Source organism: Mytilus galloprovincialis, chromosome 10 (genome assembly GCF_965363235.1).
Source record: "Mytilus galloprovincialis chromosome 10, xbMytGall1.hap1.1, whole genome shotgun sequence".
NCBI lineage: Eukaryota > Metazoa > Mollusca > Bivalvia > Mytilida > Mytilidae > Mytilus > Mytilus galloprovincialis.
In genome coordinates this window covers 33,296,810-33,318,578 of record NC_134847.1, presented here as the reverse complement: position 1 = coordinate 33,318,578, position 21,769 = coordinate 33,296,810, and the positions used below count along the sequence as shown (strand labels likewise).

Below are 21,769 nucleotides of genomic sequence, written 5' to 3'. Positions count from 1 at the left end.
TGACAGTTAAAAAATGATAAACACTGGCATAGTATAATTTTTATGAAAACAGTTACTCACCCCAGTTTTACTTTTGTCTAACATTCTGATTCCATACTGACTTATTTCTACTGTACATAATGGTGGAGGTACTATACATTTCTGTGACCTTCTCGATAATGCAACCTGTTAAAATAAAGACAAATCTGTCAACCAAATCTATAGGATAACAATGTGTAACCCAATACTTTTCGGTGAATTAAATTCTTGTATGATTTTTAATTTTAGTTTCTTGTGTAAAATTTGGAGTTTAAAATGACGTCCAATATCATTGTACTAGTATACATATTTTTAGGGGCCAGCTGAAGGACACCTACGGGTGCAGGAATTCTCGCTACATTGAAGACCCATTGGTGGCGTTCGACTGTTGTCTGCTCTATGGTTGGGTTGTTGTCGCTTTGACACATTCCACATTTACTTTCTCAATTTTATCTCTTTTTTGCATACATGGAGCAAAAGTGACTTTGGTGCAATAAATTTTTGCTTACTTTGTTAATGTATTCTAATGAGAGATTTGTTGATACATGTAGTTGGTTGCTAAACGTCCAGTTGCAAATATTCCATACAAGTTCAGGACCATCTGATAGAAGAAGATCAAAGCTTGTGGCATAATGTCAACAATTCATATTGGACTTTTCAACTTCTCGTGAAAGTCATGAGAATAGTTACTAGTAAAATTAAGGTGCTATACAGTATTTTCCATGGAACTATTTCAATAAATCATTGTCAAAGCCTATCCCAGCACCAGGCATGGGGTAATCGTAATCAGTAATCGTAATCAGCTGTAATCGATTACATTTTGCAGTGTAATCCTATGTAATCAGTAATCATGCCATTTCTGATTACAAGTAATTGTAATGTAATCGATTACATTGCAAAAAAATGTTTGTAATCATGATTACTGTTAGATTACTTTAAGATTACATTCATACGATAACTTGCTGATTACAAATCTTGTATATATATAACAATAGTTTTTGATAGACAAGATGAAAATAAGAAAATGTAAAGCTTGAATGAAAAATCATGAAACTAGTATTCACAATGATGGGACCTTGTTTAATGTGATAAATTGTATCATCTATATAACAAATTTGTATTACCATGTGTTTTATTTTGTTAACAGTTTACTAAATGAAATAGTTACTAGTAAAATTTAGGTGCTATACAGTATTTTCCATGGAACTATTTCAATAAATCGTTGTCAAAGCCTATCCCAGCACCAGGCATGGGGTAATCGTAATCGGTAATCGTAATCAGCTGTAATCGATTACATTTTGCAGTGTAATCCTATGTAATCAGTAATCATGCCATTTCTGATTACAAGTAATCGTAATGTAATCGATTACATTGCAAAAAAACATGTGTAATCATGATTACAGTTAGATTACTTTAAGATTACATTCATATGATTACTTGCTGATAACAAATCTTGTATATGTATATAACAATAGTTTTTGATAGACAAGATGAAAATAAGAAAATGTAAAGCTTGAATGAAAAATCATGAAACTAGTATTCACAATGATGGGACCTTGTTTAATGTGATAAATTGTATCATCTATATAACAAATTTGTATTACCATGTGTTTTATTTTGTTAACAGTTTACTAAATGAAATAGTTACTAGTAAAATTTAGGTGCTATACAGTATTTTCCATGGAACTATTTCAATAAATCGTTGTCAAAGCCTATCCCAGCACCCCAACTCCATACATCATAAGGTGTTTCGAACATCTATTTAGACCAATTAGAATTAACTAATTGACCATGGCCATGTCCATCGTCAGGAGCCCAAGCCATAGCATAGTGACACTTATTATAAAAATACTGTTCATTGAAATAAAAAAAGATTTGACAACGATTTATTGAAAAATTTAAGCAGCTCATAATTTATCTGTCAAATCTTATGACAAATTACAAAATAACTTATCCATCAATTACCAAAAAAGTGCAGAAAGTTACTAGATTGACACTTGGACCAAATGCATATTACAGGCAATTTGTGTTTGAAAGTAAGGAACTTGAATACAGGAGGGATTAAGCGAAGCTTCAGCAAATATTTCAATAGTACAAACCTTATTAATTGCCTGACATAAAACTTCATCTCCTTTGTGACTATTAACTTCTACTGACCCTAGAAATCGTAACTGGAATCTCCAACTTCCATCTTCATCCTCTGTAAATATCAAGAAAAAAATCTAAAAGCCACATATTTGCTACTGTCCTGTTAGGATCATCCACTTTCTTACTCTTGGATGTTTTTTTTTTAAATTTTGGTTTCAATTAAGGTGGTACCTAACACTACAGGGAGATAACTCTGTAAAATCAACAGAACGTTTTAATGACATTGTGTTTTTAAGGGAATATTAAGCTTCTGTATGATCAAAATAAGTGTTTGTAAAACTGCTATATAACCAGTGTAATTTTTCTGATTAAACGGTTGGTTCAATTCTTTTGAAATTTTTATATTTTTGTCAAAGGGTCAAAGTAAATACTTTGTCAAAATTTTAAGAAAACAAGAAGTAATTGTAACAGGATGCTGTTACGAAGTCTCCCAAACAAAGCTCCCATAACTCGCCATTTATATGGTCCCATGTTCATTTGATTTGATTTTTTGTCAAATACAAGAATATATATGGCTTACGGGTGGGGATCTCCACCATTTACAAGTATTCAAACAGGAGGGGGTGGTGGTAATCCCCAGAGACTTAACCTACATTTCATTTGATTTGTTTTATTGTCCCATACAAGAATATATGTGGTTTAGGGGTGGGGATGTTGACCGTTTACAAGTTTTCAAACAAGAGGGGGTGGGGTGACCCCCTCGGGACTTCCCTTTTATTTCATTTCATTTGTTTTATTGTCCCCTACAAGAATAAATATGATTTAGGGGTGGGGATCTGGACCATTTACAAGATAATAGCACATTCTCAAATTGAACGGGGTGGGGGCAACCCCCAGGAACTTCCCTTTAATTTCATTTGATTAGCTTTATTGTCCCATACAAGTATATATATGGTTTAGGGGTGGGGATGTTGACCGTTTACAAGTTTTCAAACAAGAGGGGGTGGGGTGACTCCCTCGGGACTTCCCTTTTATTTCATTTGTTTTATTGTTCCCTACAAGAATATATATGGTTTAAGGGTGGGGATCTGGACCGTTTACAAGATAATAGTACATTCTTAAATTGAACGGGGTGGGGGTGACCCCCAGGAACTTCCATTTAATTTCATTTGATTAGTTTTATTGTCCCATACAAGAATAGATGTGGTTTAGGGGTGGGGATGTTGACCGTTTACAAGTTTTCAAACAAGAGGGGGTGGGGTGAGCCCCTAGGGACATCACTTTTATTTCATTTCATTTGTTTTATTGTCCCCTACAAGAATATATATGGTTTAGGGGTGGGGATCTGGACTGTTTACAAGATAATAGCACATTCTCAAATTGAACGGGGTGGGGATGACCCCCGGGGACTTCCCTTTAATTTCATTTGATTTGTTTTATCGTCCCATTCAAGAATATATATGGTTTAGGGGTGGGGATCTGGACCGTTTACAAGATAAAAGCATATTCTCAAATTGAAGGGGTGGGGATGACCCCCAGGGACTCCCCTATATTTCATGTAATTTGTTTTTTTGTCCTATAATCATTTCTGAAGACTGCATGTATCTATCACTTACAGTTTTCAAGTTATATTCTTTTGAAAATTTTAGAAAATAAAATCCTATAGGGTTCTATAGTAAACCCCTCCCTCCTTTCTACCCCCAAAAATACCCCTTAATAGACCCCAATGCACAAACGAAACATTGATGGCTCACCTAGACATGTTAGTCTAACATATTGTAAAATCCTAAGTAAATCTGACAAGCCGTTTAGAAATGCTGCGGACAAGTTCATTTTTAAAGTGGCGGAAGAAGAGGAAGAAGAAGAGGAAGAAGAAGAAGAAGAATAATAAAAATAATAAGAACTGACCAAAAACAATAAGTCTCCAAACTTTGTTTGGGAGACTTAATTAAACGAACCAAATTAATTTTAGTTAAAGTGTTAGGTACCACCTTAAATGTTTTAGAGGTTAGTATGACATCCATTTTTGCTGAACTAGTATACATTTTTGTTTAGGTGGCAGCTGAAGCCTGTCTCTTGGTGCATGATTTTCTGACAGTGTTGAAGACCTGCTGTTGGCCTTAGGCTGTTTTCTGTTCTATGGTCGGATTGTTGTTTCTTTGACATATTCCTAGTTTCCATTCTTAATTTCATATATTATTTGTTTTTGTAACTTTGTATAATAGTAGTTATCGCTATTTTGTGCATTTTTCCTTTGATTTTTTTTTGTAATAATTTTTCATATCATGCTACTCGCTTGAGATGGAAAATTATTGCTAGATTCTAAGGAAGAACGTAGCGTTGCTAACAAAATTGACATGAAATTGACAACTTTGTCATAGGTAAAATAGCGATAAACAGATTATCATTGGTCATCTCAACTCGATTGCCTTTCTTGCTTTCGCTGTCTCGGCTCAAGCGAGAAAATCAATCTTGTTGAGATGATCAACGATAATCTATAAGTATTTCTTATATATAACTATCATTGGAACATGAAAAATAAAAACCTGGTACATGGCAGTCAGAGGAACTTAAGGTAATAGCTTATACAACCTATTTATAGCCAGTGATATTGTTTTCCTTAAATTAGTGGAGAATAAAGGCTTTTTCCCCTGGAGAAGAATCCCAACTTGAAATAAAAATGGCTTCAAATTATTCCCAAAAAGACAATTATTTTCCCGAACAGTGCAGTCTCAGTAGTAATTGTGCGTGAATACAAACTTAAAAACACCCATTTAAACATTTGTCATGCCTAAAATGACTATATGTGCAGATTTGAGAGTCTATTTATGTATCTTCACTGACAATGAGGGGTCTTATTTCATATTTACCTCTTGAAAGGGGATCTGAAAATTGAAGATCCAGCCAAATTCATGGTTAATAATAAATTTCCCAATTTGATAAAAATGATGCATATTTTCCCAATAAAAAAGGGTAGAGGTAGTTTTGAAAAAAGCCAACAATATCACTGATAGCCAGGTTTGACTGTATTATATAAGTAGCTAGTAGACATGAATATGTATAGGATCTAAAAAAAGGCCACCTCACTGTACTTAGTTTTTCAAAATCACATACACAGGAAGAGACAATAGTTGAAAGAACCAGCCAGTGACTTGATTGCACTGTACAATCTATAATCTCCGTGAAAATTTAATGACCTTGAAGAAATTGTCCCTGGTTTTTGGTGGTGTCCTGTTGCACAGTCTTTAGTTTTCTATGTTGTGTTTCCTGTTCTGTTGCTGGTATTTTTTTATTTTTTTTATCAGAGTGTTGCTAGTTTATTTTGGACTTGTGAATTTAAAGATCACGTAGGTATCTTTAACATCTCTTTAATATTTTAGAAAATATAAGTCATTAGATGTAATACAAGATATATATCTAACAGCTAAATCAATGGATATTGTCTTTTATGTCGATTGAATGAACTATCAAACAGTTGAGCCGTAATGTAGTGGTTAGGGCATTGGATTGCTACCACAAAGGTTCCAAGTTTGATACCCTTGTAGATTTTAAAAAAAAGAGCAGGCTAATGCAGTTACATGGCAACACTCAAACCCACAAAGTGAAAAGGGATAAATATAAGTTGCAATAACTTGTTTCCCAATACACTATAAATAAATATGTTTAAACTAAACAGTTCAGTAGCAAATAAAGTGCATTTAGCGCCTTAAATTACCTGTTTCTTCTTCCAAGAACTGTAAATCTGTTGCATACATTGATGGAAATATTCCTTGTTGTCCTGATCGTAAATTGACACCTTAAAATCAAATATCATTTCTTTTTTAATATTTGTGGGTAAGACATTTTTACTTTTTAAATATTTTGATATATCAGAAATGACTCAATATGTAACTTTAAATATTTATAAATATCTAATTTTTTGCAGCAATTAAGTTTTGGACTAGTGGTAACATACAAAAAAAAAAGGTTTTCCATTTTACAGTTTCAAACAAGATGTTTATCATTGTCATTTAAATGTTTAGCCCTGCACATTTTTATTTCTACAATTATTTTTTATAAGTAAATTAGACAATCAAAATGTTTTATTAATTGACTGAAAAAAAAATCTCAGATACCTTTCAAATCCTTTACGACTGTTTGAGAATGAAATGACACTAAAATCGTTTTCTGTCCATATATTAACAATATTAAAGTACAAACCTTCACACCAAAGGTCGTCACTAGTTTTTGTTACATGGAGGGGATCTCCTATTTCTATTTCTACTTCGTCTTTATGTCTTGGTATAAATCTGTGCATTCCTCGGTGGGTTACTTCCAAATCTAAATAATTAACACCAGGGTAACTAGACGATGACCTTCTCCGTGAACCTGAAGTTCAGATCAAGAGGTTATTATAGATAACTACTGTAAATTCAGAAATTATTGCGTGCATTTATTATTGCGATTTCGTCATGCGATTTTAATTTTTACGTTTTTGAGAAAAATCCTGTTTACCGGTAAATCATATAAAATATTTTAAAATGCAAGTTTAGATCATTCCATTTACAACTCTGTCACATTTTTCGCAATAATTTCTGAATTTACAGTATTTAACATTTAATCCAAATCAGCCTTAGTATCATTCCTCTTTATCTCCACTATTAAACCTGAGAACTTTAGTTTGAGGTCTGATATGGATCAAGGACTGATACCATTGACAACAAGTGAAACTGCTAGCTACTGCTCACTGATGATACCCCCCGCCGCAAGTGGATAATATTAATTGTGTAAAAATATGCAAGTGTTCGGTAAACAGGAAGTTGTCGAGTGATGAATCTGAAAACGCATCACACGGTATAGGTGACTTATATTAACCCTTAAACCAAATTTCAGAAATCCTTGTATTGTAGTTCCTGAGAAAAATGAGACGAAAAATATTCATGGGACGGACGGACTGACTGACAGACTGACGGACTGACGGACTGATGGACTGACGGACTGACGGAAGGACAGACAGAGGTAAAACAGTATACCCTCCTTTTTTTCAAAGCGGGGGTATAATAAGATAAATATAATATGTTGAATTCTGTGAATTTAGTGTAAAATTTATCAATTTAAATCATAAGCTGTCATTCAAAGTGCTTGTAAGCAGTAAAAGGTAAGGATAGCATTAATTTTGCAAATGGAGCTAGATTCCTAGAATTTATGTCTGTCATATTTTCTTTTCTTAAATTTGTTTTGTTATAAATTAGGTCATCAGGTTTTCATTCAAATAGTTTGACAATTTTTCCATATCAGGGCCTCATGTAATCAACTATACCGATTGAATTTTCTGATTGTTGAAGGCCATACAGCAATCAACAATTGCTGATCTCCCCATATTTGAACTTAACTCTTGTGGATTAGTTTTTTATTGGAAATCATACCGCATTTCCTTATCTTTATATAGATAGGATGTACAGAATTTTGTGCTCCTTCAAGGGTAGGAATCTACCTTTGAATTAAATCACTTTGCAGAATCATAACAAACTTTGAATACATGAACCTCCTCATAAGGTTTTTTTTTTATTATTATCGTGATTACTTGGCCATTTTATTGTGATTTTTTTTATTACCAGACCAAATATTTCATGATTATTTGATTGTTTGATAATTTAGGACTATTTTTGAATATTTGATTTTCTTGTTTAAAAAAAAAAAAAAAATGTGATTATATAAGGAAAAATTTGTGATTATGTGATTACTTCGACACCCCCAATGAGGGGCCTCATAAAAGAAGAATGAACATACCATCTGAATCTCTTCCGTCTCTTCCTGATGCTGAGGCTACGGATAAATGTTTTTTCTCTACAGAGGAATCCTCTTCCAAATATATATTATTAGAATTTAGAAATGGTTTTGTGTTCTTTGAAACGCTATTTGTAAAGTGTGAACATTTCAACTCTTCTAAATATTTTCGACTAAATTTTGGATATATTTTGTCATTAGCAGATGATTGTTTTGTTACGGTAGGTTCACTAGGTAAAAACACATCGTCCTCTTCTGCAGAATCAGTTTTAAGTAGAGCTTCTTGCAGTTCGTCAGCTAGACATTTCTCATTTGTAACTGTTGACTTGGCTTCTTCTACTGGTAATTCAGCTGAAATGAAAATCAATTTGAATCAAAATACTTCAGACCGTGATTGATTTTTATAAAGATTTTAAAATCAAGTCTAATTCTAACCAAAAAACTAAATTCATTATTGTGAAACCAATTTTTTATTTTTATTGCTTTAAATTACTGTGCAAAGCTATTGGTTTTATTCGATATTTCCTATTTAATTATTATTTGACAAATATTGATTCTGATAATTTGCCTTATGATGAGTTTAAGGTTCTATTGGCTACACAAAGATATAGAATAAGAAAGTCTTATATCTAAATACTTGTCCCAAACAGAAGTAGATCGATTGATTGTTGCTGTTTTAAAGCCACTTTTAAGCAACATTTTTTGGCAATTTGTGGTGGTCAGTTTTTATGGGTTGAGGAAGCCCAAGTGCCTTGAGAAAACCACTGACCTTTGAAAGGAAAACTGACAATCCAAGTCAATTATGATTGGAGTCGAGTGCACCAACATGAGTGGGGTTCGAACTCACAACCTGAGTGTTGACTGGCTAGTGATTACAGTAGTATAATTTATTATACTGCACTCGTTCGATTTGAGCAGTCAAAATATGTTGACCGTATATTTTTATGTCATATATATATATTTATATATATACAGTCACTGACCAGATAGCACTTTTCCTCATGAATATTTGAATAGAAATTGCCAAATTAATTATTCATACGACATCTTCAACCTGTTCTTGTTTCCAATGTTTGAGCAACTCAAACTTATTTCTTTTGCACTTTAAAAAAAATATATTTCACTTGTTCATATTTTTGGTTTGCAAACTATTAATCATGCTTATTGTTGATATTTTAATCTATTTTCTAAAAAATTCGTTCACCATCGATTGCAGGTTTCAACAGGTTATGCATGTACATTTCATCATGTTGACAACTTGTATATTTCTCCGCCTGCATGATATAAGGCCCTTTTATATAATGGGGAAGTTTCCCAATATTTAAATCAAATAATAACATTACCACGTTAAACAACAATTGAAAATGTTTTCTTTTTTAGATTGCAGTATAAAGACAATTACAGAGCATTGACTTGATATATCAACGATTTAAGGATTTGGCTGGAAACGGGGAAAAACCTCGACAGAACCTCGCATCTCCCCGTTTCTAAGCCTCATCCTTATATCGTTGATATGTCAAGTCAATGCAATATTATTGTCTATCTATAACTACATAGACCACTTGGCCCCCAAGAGAAGAAGATATTAAATATCTAAGATAAGGAATAAAAGAACAGTATGGGTATTCAAGTACTGATGAACAATGTTGTTTTAACTTTTGATACTGTGAATCTCTCTATAACTTTTAAGAAAGGTTAAAAAAAAAACTTGTATCAAGATGAATTAAACCAAAATAAAAAAAAAATTGTATTTAAGGTGGTACCCAACACTTTCACTAAAATTAATTTGGCTCGTTTAATTTTCATAAAATTTTGTCAAAGTATTTACTTTGACCCTTTTACAAAAATATAAAAATTTCAAAAATTTTGAACCAACTGTTTTGTCAGAAAAATTACACTGGTTATATAACAGTTTGACAAACACCAATTTTGATCATTGAGAAGCTTAATATTCCCTTTACAACACAACGTAATTAAAACGTTAAGCTGACTTTACAGAGTTATCTCCCTGTAGTGTTAGGTATCACCTTAAATCAAGATAAGTTTGTGACAGAAGTACTTATAAAAAGATTTTTCTAATCGAAATACCTTTAAAGCAAAACATTTGCAATTATACTGTTATAGTTAATTCAATTCTATTTTCAAAGATCATCATCATCATCATCATCATCATCATGACATGAAAGAAACTAGATTCTCACATGACATTGTATTGATTACATGATTACTTTGTTTTATTTGTAAGGAAATCTCCTTATTTTCAAATACATATTTGTAAGCAAGACTTGTTCTACGTCTGGCCATAATGACTTCAAATCAAATAACCAATAGTTGAAAATGGCCTTGCCAAGAGCATAGATGCAGAAACCTCCTTATTCTTAAATACATTGTAAACAAGACTTGTTCTACAGGCCATACTGATTGCACCATAAAATTCAAATAAACAATAGTTGAAAATGGCCTTGCCAAGAGCCTACGTAGATGCAAACCACTTTTTCTCTTATGCCAAGAAGAATCCTAATTGATGTTTTCATATCTTCCGATTGAATAAAATTCAACACTAGACTAATAAAATTGATCGCTTTAGACTATATGATATTTGTATGTCTGTCTGAATAACTACAACATTTTTTTGGTAAGTATCTCAGAAGGAACTTTTCTATTAAATGTAGTTCAGTCAGTCAAGAATTTTTCAGAGTTTTATTTTACGATGAATTCATTTATTTTCGTAAGTACTAAATTCCAGGGATCGATTAGAGATTGTGTTTTCATGGGTATTTGATTTTATGGTTTTTGAAAAAGTCTGCATACAAACCCATACAAAAATTGCAGTAAGTTGAACATATAAATTTGTACTGAAAAGCCATGAAAATTGCTTTCCCCTTAACAATAAGGGACGACATGAAAATTCAATGTAGGATAAAAAACTTAATTCACATAGTTTTTTCACTTACGCCCCCCCCCCCCCCCCCCCCCCCTCTTTCTTAACTAAATTTCGGAAAAATTGATTTACCTATATGGATATATGTAAAATCGATTTTGGATTAACAAAACTTGCAGCAGTGTTGAACCAACACCCCACCCCCAAACTATTTGATTTAAGTTTTTTATCCTACATCGATCTTTTGATGTCGTCCCTAATTAATCCAGAGTATATATTTCTATTATATTGTAATGTTATACTATATAACTCATTTGAGCCTTTACCAGTTTGTCTGTCTACACCAATATTTTGGAATCCCCTTTTTTATAATCAATGCATTTGAATGGGGACATATTGTTGAACACTCCCCCCCCCCCCCCTTAAAAAAATGTCTGAATCCGACCCTGATTAGGACCATTGTATCATTTTCAAGTATAAGCAATTTTCTGTTAAAAATATTTGTTTAAATCTTCTTGGAGCTTCAAAACTAGAAAATCTAGCCAAACAGAAAGTCATATTTCTGGTTGTAAAATCAATATTCATTATCTAATTGGAAGCACAGTGAGTTACAAATTTTATTCATAGATATAGGAAGATGTGGTATGAGTGCAGATGAGACAACTCTCCATCAAAGTCAAAATTTATAAAAGTAAACCATTATAGGTCAAGGTTTGGTCTTCAACACTGAGCCTTGGCTCACACCAAACAGCAAGCTATAAATGGCCACCAAAAAATACTAGTGTAAAACCATTTAAACAGAAAAACCAACGGTCTAATCTATATAAAAAACGAGAAAACGAGAAACACTTATGAACCACATCAACAAACGACAACTACTGAACATCAGATTTCTAAATTAGGACAGGTGCAAACAATTGCAGCGGGATTAAAAGTTGTAATGGTACTAAACCTTCTCTCTTATCTGAAACAAAAGTGTAACATCACAACATCTATGATCTACCAGAAATTGGCTTACTTGTAAAGCAGAAGTTTAAAACTTTATAAAGGATAGTCTGAGTACACAGTTATTTCGTAGTGCATTTCTTTTAGACAATAAATGAAAATAAAAAAAATCCCACCTGCGCTTTCTCAATAATATTTTTACAGTGTGTTGTACTACTTTGGGGACAAATTATATCAAAATTATAGAAAACTTCATCGGCTCTAACTCAAAATATGGACAATTTTATGTAAAGGGGGTCTTGCAGAAATCTTTTGACAGCTTCCCAAATGCTAATTTTTAACCTTTTTCAACTGGACCAAATCACTACTTTACATTAAAATTTATGAATCAAACTTTTTCACAGTGTAATTTTATCCCTTTCTTGCTATTTAAGGCATAAAACATCAAGAAATAAATTTGGAAGGGGGTGTACAAAAAATTGACAAGTAACACACTGTCCACACTAAGGACTATATTCGTGGACAACAAAAATCAAGGGACGATAACTGTGTACTCGGACCAGATGATCAATTAATAAGATTGACTAAAATCAAATGTTTTCAATTGCATAATTAAGAAATAATTCATGGGGGCTTGAATATATCGTGATTTTACCACGGGTTGGCCCTTTATGACAAATATTTTACCCCTGAGCGATAGCGAGGGGTAAAATATCGGCATAAAGGGACAACCCGTGGTAAAATCTAGATATATTCAAGCCCCCATGAATTATTTCGATTCTTATAGGACACATACGGCAATTCTTTTGGATCAAAGCGCTCTAGGTGTAGGCAAATATTTGCCGTTCCCATAAATAAACGCACTAATAAACTAGCGTAAAAGAACGGAGCAAACTGCATTAGTGACATGCTTAAACTATTTAAAATAATGTATTTAGACAGTTTTGGATGAATTTGAATGATAATTTATTTATGTGTCTTATATGATGTACAATAAAGGGCTTTTGCCACATTTTAGCATCATTTGTGTATGTTTCCTTGTGATGATTTTCGGATTCACAAGCGTGTATTTTCCCGTAAAATGCTTACATTCTAACGTCATTGTTCTATGACGTCGGGTATCTCATTCATAAAAAAGCATATGACGTGGGAGTACAATCGGAACAGCACTGGCAATATATTCATATTTTACCACGGGTGTGTACTCAAAGCGTTTGAAGGACGTCATGTTAGAATCCACATTATACATGTACTAGCACAAAATATTGTAATTACGTAACAGTATTCTGAATCAATGATATCAATTTACTCATTATGATTGATAAAATCATAATAACAATATCAAATGAATTATATTTGATTAATGAAAACTCATTTTTCTACTTGTTATAACCTTATAATGGCTTTATATTCAGAAATTAATGTCAATAACGTGTGATAGAAATGGAAACGGTGAACAATATTAATAATTGACTAGAGGTGTAATGAAACACTGATGGTATTGATCCTGTCCTAATTGACACTAGGATATTGACATTTTAAAAATGGAATTAGGTAAACAAAGAAATGGAATAAGGTAAACAAATCCTAGTGACTATATTCAGGACAGCATAATATTATATTTTACTCTGATGTTTTGATATAAGTGTTCTACAAAGTTACATGGGATATTCCTTTGGATTCATTAATATTCTTTAAATTCAGATCTTAGTGGATTTCATGGGAACAGGCAAACCATGAATTTAAATGTTCCACGATTTACAAATTTTATACAAGGATGTATGCAGACTTTTGCAAAACCATGAAGGTGTAATACCCCCAAATCATGGTACGTCACATCCGCTTGCATACAAAAATAGGTTGAAAAAAATATTCCCTTGAATATGACATTTGTAGGTAATTAATCCTACATTCTATTGCAGTAAAACATTTCTGGGTCATAAACATATATCTTGATTCTTGGGTATTTTAAAGCACCATTACTATTTTTTATTTGGGGTTTCTATAGAAAATTTTGTAAACTTGAAGTTACATGGTTACTAAAGCTTGTACACAGGTTAAATAAGGGGGAGATTCGATTAGTTAACCTCCAGTTATTTTTTTTAAATGCAATGAAATGTTATGTGAATTTTTTTCTATAGTACTGGACAGGATAAAACTTTACTCATGCCAAGTATTTATTTATTTTAAACAAAGATAAATTCTGCACATTTTTTTGAAAAATGTAAATTTAACCAGGGGAAAATCAAAGGTGATATTACACCTAGAAATCAATTATCCATGAAAAAAATGCAATTTTTTCTCAATTGAAGAAAAAATTGATATCCATGAGAATAAATGAATCCACTGTACATTATAAACCTTTTTGGCCCTTATTGGTTGGTTTGAAATAATGGGTTGCTATCTCAGTGACATTTAACCTTTGTATAAATTATCAAACATATGTACTGCTTCAATGAAACATAAACAACTTTGCTAGCCTAAATGGGACTATAAAAATATGGGAAAATGACTAAAATGGGAATAATATCAGATCTGTAGCACACCAATACAGTAAATATCAATACAATGAAATAATTATCACTAGAAGATTATTTACCATTAGCTTGTCTAGGAATCTCTGGGAGTTTTCTTGGCCTCTTGGGAATTTTAAAACCATTTGAACTTTGGCATCTTCTATTGTTTGGTAAAGACTTATGGATTGTTTTGTCTATAGATTTGTCTAAATCCTGAAATAAAGATGAAAACTTAAACATTAATTATAGTAGAAAATCAAACATTTTTTTTTTCTTCAAAAATCATCCAATTTGTTTTTTGAAAGTAATCCAATTTTCGATGTTTTTCAATGTAAATACTTTATCAATTGTACATGGTTAGATCTGGCAATGTAATAACAGACATTCTATTTATCATTAGGAGAATAATGACTCACAAAGCACTCACGATCTGTTAAATTTTCAAATTATGACAGAAATAATTGATTCAGAAATCAGATACACAATCTACATCTGAAAACATTTTCTTAATGGAACATCCCAAAATAACAACTGTTAACATTCAGGTCAAATGTATATATGTATTATATTGACTGCAATTAGTTAATATTCAAGTAATCTTTCAATGGGTGATTCTTTTATTGACATATTTATCAAATGGGATCAAATCAATGATATATTTCTAAAACAACAGAAAAAAAAAAAATTGTCTGATTTATACAACAACAATATACCTTATAAGGCAAAAAAACTTGGTCAGAGATTGAAAATATCACTGTTTCATTCTTTAAAAGAAAATAAGTAGCCTTTTTTTTGCTGTGTTGACTACACATTGGTGGCCTTCGGCTGTTATCTGCTCTTTGGTCCAGTTGTTGTCTCTTTGACATGTTCCTCATTTCCATTATAAATTTTATTTCATGGTATTTGTTTTCATTATTCAGCAGAGAAGTGAATAATTGTTATGAAATATGGTTGATTATACAGCAAGAAATATTTGTACATTTATCATGTCATCAGCTATAGCGCAGATAATAGATAAGTTAAATACCTGCCAACCCCCCCCCCTTTTGATTGAAAAGGAAAGTATCAAACAACAAACCTTTAATAGGATATAACCAGATTTAAAGAAATAAACTCTTGTATGTGTTTTGTAGATGAGTAAATAAACAGGTCATAAATTTCTCTTGAAAATGTAGTTCGCACACAATCTCCCACACAGCTGTCAAAGCTTAGGGGGAGATCTCTCTCTTTGAAGGTTTCAGAGGTTGGCAGGTATAGGTAAGTTGTAAATTTAGAAATTATTGCCAGGTTCTTATGAATAATGCGACTATTTAAGTATGATATTGGAAAAATACAAATTTACATTTATTGTATATCAATATTTTGATCAAGAATTCCTAAATATGTAGATTTGTGTCTGATTTTAAAGTAAAACAACCTTATATTTGCACTTGTCCTAAGTCAGGAATCTGATGTACTGTAGTTGTCGTTTGTTTATGTTATCTATACATGTTTCTCTTCTCTCGTTTTTTTTATAAAGAGTACCAGATGCTCCGCAGGGCGTAGCTTTATACGACCGCAGAGGTTGAACCCTGAACGATTGGGGCAAGTATGGACACAACATTCAAGCTGAATTCAGCTCTAAATTTGGATTGTGATTAAATAGTTGACACAGCATAGGTTTCTGACACAGAATGAATGTGTTCTAATGAACTTAAAATTTTTGTTTTCTCTTAGAGCAATTCACTATGCTGTTGAATATTAATCCTCTCAAAAAAATGTTTGAAGAAATTTTCATTTTTATTTATGAAATTTCAAATGAGAAAAATTGAACCCAATTTCTTTAATCACATCCCCCTTTCCCTTATTCCAAAACTAATCTCATTAAAATTTCTAATGGAGTTTGCAACAATAACTACTCATTTAAATACATCATAAAATATTAAGATGTAAAAAAACTGCTTGTTATCACTGAATGGTAAAGATTATTTTAATCTATCAGTTGGTAGTAAAAAGTGAATATACATTGTATATTGTATATAACAAAGATTTAAGTTGATTCTGGACAAAGAAAGATAACTCCAATTAAAAAAAAATCTTGCTATTGCACAATATTTTGCAATTAGATATTTCTTGCTTACTATTCTTGACAAAGAAAGATAACTCTAATTAAAAAAAAATTTGCTATTTCACAATATTGTGCAATTAGATATTTCTTGCCATTGCGCAATACTGTGCAATTGAAAAGACTTGCTATTGCACAATACTTAATATAATAATTTTAGATCCTGATTTGGACCAACTTGAAAACTGAGCCCATAATAAAAAATCTAAGTACATTTTTGGATTCAGCATATCAAAGAACCCCAAGATTTCAATTTTTGTTAAAATCAGACTAAGTTTAATTTTGGACCCTTTGGACTTTAGTGTAGACCAATTTGAAAACAGGACCAAAAATGAAGAATCTACATACACAGTTAGATTTGGTATATCAAAGAACCCATTTATTCAATTTTTGATGAAATCAAACAAAGTTTAATTTTGGACCCCGATTTGGACCAACTTGAAAACTGGGCCAATAATCAAGAATCTAAGTACATTTTTAGATTCAGCATATCAAAGAACCTTACTGATTCATTTTTTGTCAAAATCAAACTAAGTTTAATTTTGGACCCTTTGGACCTTAATGTAGACCAATTTGAAAACGGGACCAAAAGTTAAGAATCTACATACACAGTCATGACAGTTAGATTCGGCATATCAAAGAACCCCAATTATTCAATTTTGATGAAATCAAACAAAGTTTAATTTTGGACCCTTTGGGCCCCTTATTCTGTTGGGACCAAAACTCCCAAAATCAATACCAACCTTCCTTTTATGGTCATAAACCTTGTGTTTAAATTTCATAGATTTCTATTTACTTATACTAACGTTATGGTGCGAAAACCAAGAAAAATGCTTATTTGGGTCCTTTTTGGCCCCTAATTCCTAAACTGTTGGGACCTAAACTCCCAAAATCAATACCAACCTTCCTTTAGTAGTCATTAACATTGTGTTTAAATTTCATTGATTTCTATTTACTTAAACTAAAGTTATTGTGCGAAAACCAAGAATAATGCTTATTTGGGCCCTTTTTTGGCCCCTAATTCCTAAACTGTTGAAACCAAAACTCCCAAAATCAATCCCAACCGTTCTTTTCTGGTCATAAACCTTGTGTCAAAATTTCATAGATTTCTATTAACTTAAACTAAAGTTATAGTGCGAAAACCAAGAAAATGCTTATTTGGGCCCTTTTTGGCCCCTAATTCCTAAAATGTTGGGACCAAAACTCCCAAAATCAATACCAACCTTCCTTTTGTTGTCATAAACCTTGTGTTAAAATTTCATAGATTTCCATTCACTTTTACTAAAGTTAGAGTGCGAAAACTAAAAGTATTCGGACGACGACGATGACGACGACGACGACGCCAACGTGATAGCAATATACGACGAAAATTTTTTCAAATTTTGCGGTTGTATAAAAAAGTTGGTTTTCCAGTCTTTTGAATGGTTTTACACTAGTGATTTTGGGGCCCTTTATAACTTGTTGTTCAGTGTGAACCAAGGCTCCGTGTTGAAGGCGGTACATTGACCTATAATGGTTTACTTTTATAAATTATGACTTGGATGGAGAGTTGTCTCATTGGCACTCATACCACATCTTCCTATATCTATGTAACAATTTTTTAACTTATTGTCAGTATACAAATACAGTTTGTTTCAATGAGAGGAAATAGTAACGTTAATATTTTTCTGTTTGCATCAAAGCTTTTTTAATGCCTTAATTCATGTCTATTTATATAAAAACCAAAGATCAATAGATTATAGAGTCAAATGTACATGTAATAACAGTCTTCATGCCGATTGGCAGCCCAGGCAGCCCAGGCAGGTAAAATTGCTCTCGGACCTGTAAAAATCAGACATACAGGCCAACAGAATCTAACTAAAAATTTTCAAAAATTGAGCTGCGGGCCTGAAGACTGTAATAGTGTCACAATTAAATTGCTGTATAAAAACAATATGATTGCTATGAAACAGGAGAAACAGTCTAAATTTCTAAAGCTTGTATAAATATATTTCATTTTTACCGATCAAACTATGTTGACCATGAATAACTTTATGTAGTTTTATGTCTGATTTTAAAGTAATACAAAATTACTGTTGTACAAGTGAGAGGTTTAGCGCTATTAAACCAGGTTCAATCCACCATTTTCTACATTTGAAAATGCCTGTACCAAGTCAGGAATATGACAGTTGTTGTCCATTCGTTTTTGATGTGTTATGTCATTTGATTTAGCCATGTGATTAGGGACTTTCCGATTGAATTTTCCTTCGAGTTCAGTATTTTTGTGATTTTACTTTTTAACATACCTCAGAAGTTAAAGAACCTGTTCTTGCATCAGATTTATTTTCTTGGCATTCTAGATACTGTGAATTTATAACATTATTTAATTTTTCTAGAGCTTTCTGTTGGGAAACCAGTATGTCTTCTTTATGCTGGTACCCTAATTTATCCTCTGTTCTTTCGATGTGATTTTTAGGTCTACATCTGTCCACAGTTTTTTGTTTTGTTTGTGATAAACATGAGAGTATATACTGTTCTTTTGCTGAGTAATCACTTCCACCATCATCTTCGTATCCATTATCAGGACTTATGTCATGAACAAGTCTAAAAAAAAAAAAGTGCATTATTAGGGCAGATGTCATGAACAAGTATGAAAAAAGATGCATTATCATGCCTAATGTTATGAGCATGTCTGAAAACTAGAGGCTCTAAAGAGCCTGTGTCGCTCACCTTGGTCTATGTGAATATTAAACAATGTGAATATTAAACAAAGGAAGCAGATGGATTCATGACCAAATTGTGTTTTGGTGATGGTGATGTGTTTGTACATCTTACTTTACTAAGCAGTCTTGTTGCTTACAATTATCTCTATCTATAATGATCTTGGCCCAGTAGTTTCATTGGAAAATGTTAATAAAAATTTACAAATTTTATGAAAATTGTTAAAAATTGACTATAAAGGACAATAACTCCTTAGGGGGTCAATTGACCATTTCAGTCATGTTGACTTATTTGTAAATCTTACTTTGCTGAACATTATTGCAGTTTACAGTTTTTCTCTATCTATAATAATATTCAAGATAATAACCAAAAACAGCAAAATTTCCTTAAAATTACCAGTTCAGGGGCAGCAACCCTACCACGGGTTGTCCGATTCATCTTCAAATTTCAGGGCAGATAGACCTTGACCTGATTAACAATTACACCCCATGTCAGATTTGCTCTAAATGCTTTGGTTTTTGAGTTATAAGCCAAAAACTGCATTTTACCCCTATGTTCTATTTTTAGCCATGGTGGCCATCTTGGTTGGTTGGCCGGGTCACCGGACACATTTTTTAAACTGGATACCCCTATAATGATTGTAGCCTAGTTTGGTTTAATTTGGCCCAGTAGTTTCAGAGGAGAAGATTTTTGTAAAAGTTAACGACAGACAACAGACGCAAAGTGATGGGAAAAGCTCACTTGGCCCTTCGGGCCAGGTGAGCTAAAAAAAGAATGAAATATCAAAGCTAATGTTAAGACCAAGTCTTTAAAAAGAATAAATTATCAAGGCTCATATCATGAACAAGTTTGAAAACCAAAGAACGTGTCAGGGCAGATATTATGAACAAGTCTGAAAAAAAAGAATGAATAAGGCTAATGTCATGAACAAGTCTGAAAAAAGATATAAAAACAGGGCTGAGGAGGAAAGGAAGTTGAATTCTCTTTTTCATTGTAATAATACCCAAATTTATATTGACTTAATAGCATGATTTTATAATAAGGCAAGTCACTTGGTAAGATGTATTTAAAACGTCTAGATATAAGTCAACAAACTTCTTAAGAGGGCTGGATTGTTATGAATAACAAAAAGATACTGTACACAATATATTTATTTATTTTCACTTATTTTCGTCATTTTTTTAAATTGAGAATTGAAATGGGGAATGTGTCAAAGAGACAACAACCGGACTAAAGAGCAGAAAGCATGCTTTCATTTTTGTCAATTTTCGATTTAGAATACAGCTGGATTTTTGCAGACAGATTGCTAGGCCCCTGAGGTTAGTGTGTGAACAAGTGTTGTTCAAAAGGAAACTTAGGGCTGATGTCATGAACAAGTCTTTAAAAAGAAGAAGGAATTTGCAAGTCCCGTAACTCTGGCCTTTGTTAGTCTTGGTTTTTTTTTCAACTTTTGGTTCATTAATATGTTTCAGAGTTAAGAATGATCTCCATTTTCTCTGAACTTGTACATATTTTTGGTGAGGGGCCTCTGGGTGTGTGATTTTCTCGCTGTGTTTTAGACCTGTTCTTAGTCTTGGGCTGTTTTATGCTCTTTGGTCGGGATATTGTCTATTTAACACTCTCCCGTTTCCATTCTCAAGTTCATCTAAATCAGTAAGATATACCAGCAAGAAGAAGCTTTGTATAAAACCTAAATATTTTCAAATATAAAAATAAGAAGATCTAGTATGAATGCCAATGAGACATTTCCCCACAAGAGACCAAATGACATAGAAATTAACAACTGTAGGTCACTGTCCAACCTTCAACAATAAACAATGCCAAAATCACATAGTCAGCTATAAAAGGCTGAAAATGACAAATGTTAAACAGTTCAAACAAGAAAATTAACAGCCTAATTTATGTACAATATAAAGAAAGCAAAACAAATAACTGTTTTACAACCAATGAATTACAGGCTATGAACTTGGCTCAAAGATTGTTTATGAAATATTTAGCTTCAGCTATGCTAAGCTATATGGCTTGGAGTAAAATGCATAGACCAGGACTGACATATCCTCCCCCTTTTTTCTATAATTTTCATATTTAACCAACCATTAGTAAAAGAAACCCTCCCAGACATTATGATTATTTAACTGCTAGTCCTGGAAAATTAATTATAAATGCTATACATATATATACATAATATTGTGAACCCAAATTTCAACATATGTACATGTAAATATATGTAAATATTATGAAATGTTTATTTCATGTATAAATATGAACAATATGCAATCCTAATGGCAGACAATACACAATAAACATTAAAACATAAACAACAACATCAAAATACCTGAATGTCAAGTCTGAATTAAGAGGTCTATGTAATCTTAACATAATTCCAAAATTAGACCATTAAAATGTTCAATGTTAAAATAGTGTTATCCTTATTCCATTATTAAGTGTCATATGATCTTTTCCTTGCATGAATTAAATTTGTATGTGGGCTGATGCCATCACTGACGTCTACATTAGACAATATATTACAGAGACTGAATCAATAACCCTTTACCATATTCCTACTGGCTGACTTCTCTAATTATGATAATTAGCAGAGAAAAATCAATATCCTGTGATGTCAAAAGGAAAATTCCAATTGTTTTATTAAATCAGACTATTTACTGTTCATTTAATGATTTATTTGATTATAATAACCTTAACAGGCCATCCTTTGTTAATTTATTGACGGATTCAGTGGAATATTTGTAC

The 21,769-nt window shown here is 32.2% G+C and overlaps 1 protein-coding gene across 2 annotated transcripts in view; it reads right to left on the bottom strand.

Moving 5' to 3' along the window:
- The window catches only part of LOC143047419 (uncharacterized), a 28,306-nt gene extending 6,745 nt beyond the window's left edge, over positions 1-21,561 (bottom strand). The window contains exons 1-8 of one of the 2 annotated variants that reach the window (XM_076220461.1): positions 21,354-21,561; positions 18,604-18,901; positions 14,298-14,427; positions 7,876-8,223; positions 6,307-6,426; positions 5,822-5,902; positions 2,118-2,218; positions 61-165 (exon numbers count right to left, since the gene is read on the bottom strand). In XM_076220461.1, coding sequence (XP_076076576.1) covers positions 61-165; positions 2,118-2,218; positions 5,822-5,902; positions 6,307-6,426; positions 7,876-8,223; positions 14,298-14,427; positions 18,604-18,901; positions 21,354-21,397 — 1,227 coding nt within the window. In that variant the 5' untranslated portion in view covers positions 21,398-21,561. Of the gene's footprint in view, positions 1-60; positions 166-2,117; positions 2,219-5,821; positions 5,903-6,306; positions 6,475-7,875; positions 8,224-14,297; positions 14,428-18,603; positions 18,902-21,353 lie in introns of both variants that reach the window. The other variant, XM_076220459.1, reaches the window with a different exon arrangement.
- Between the last annotated feature and the right edge of the window lie 208 nt (positions 21,562-21,769).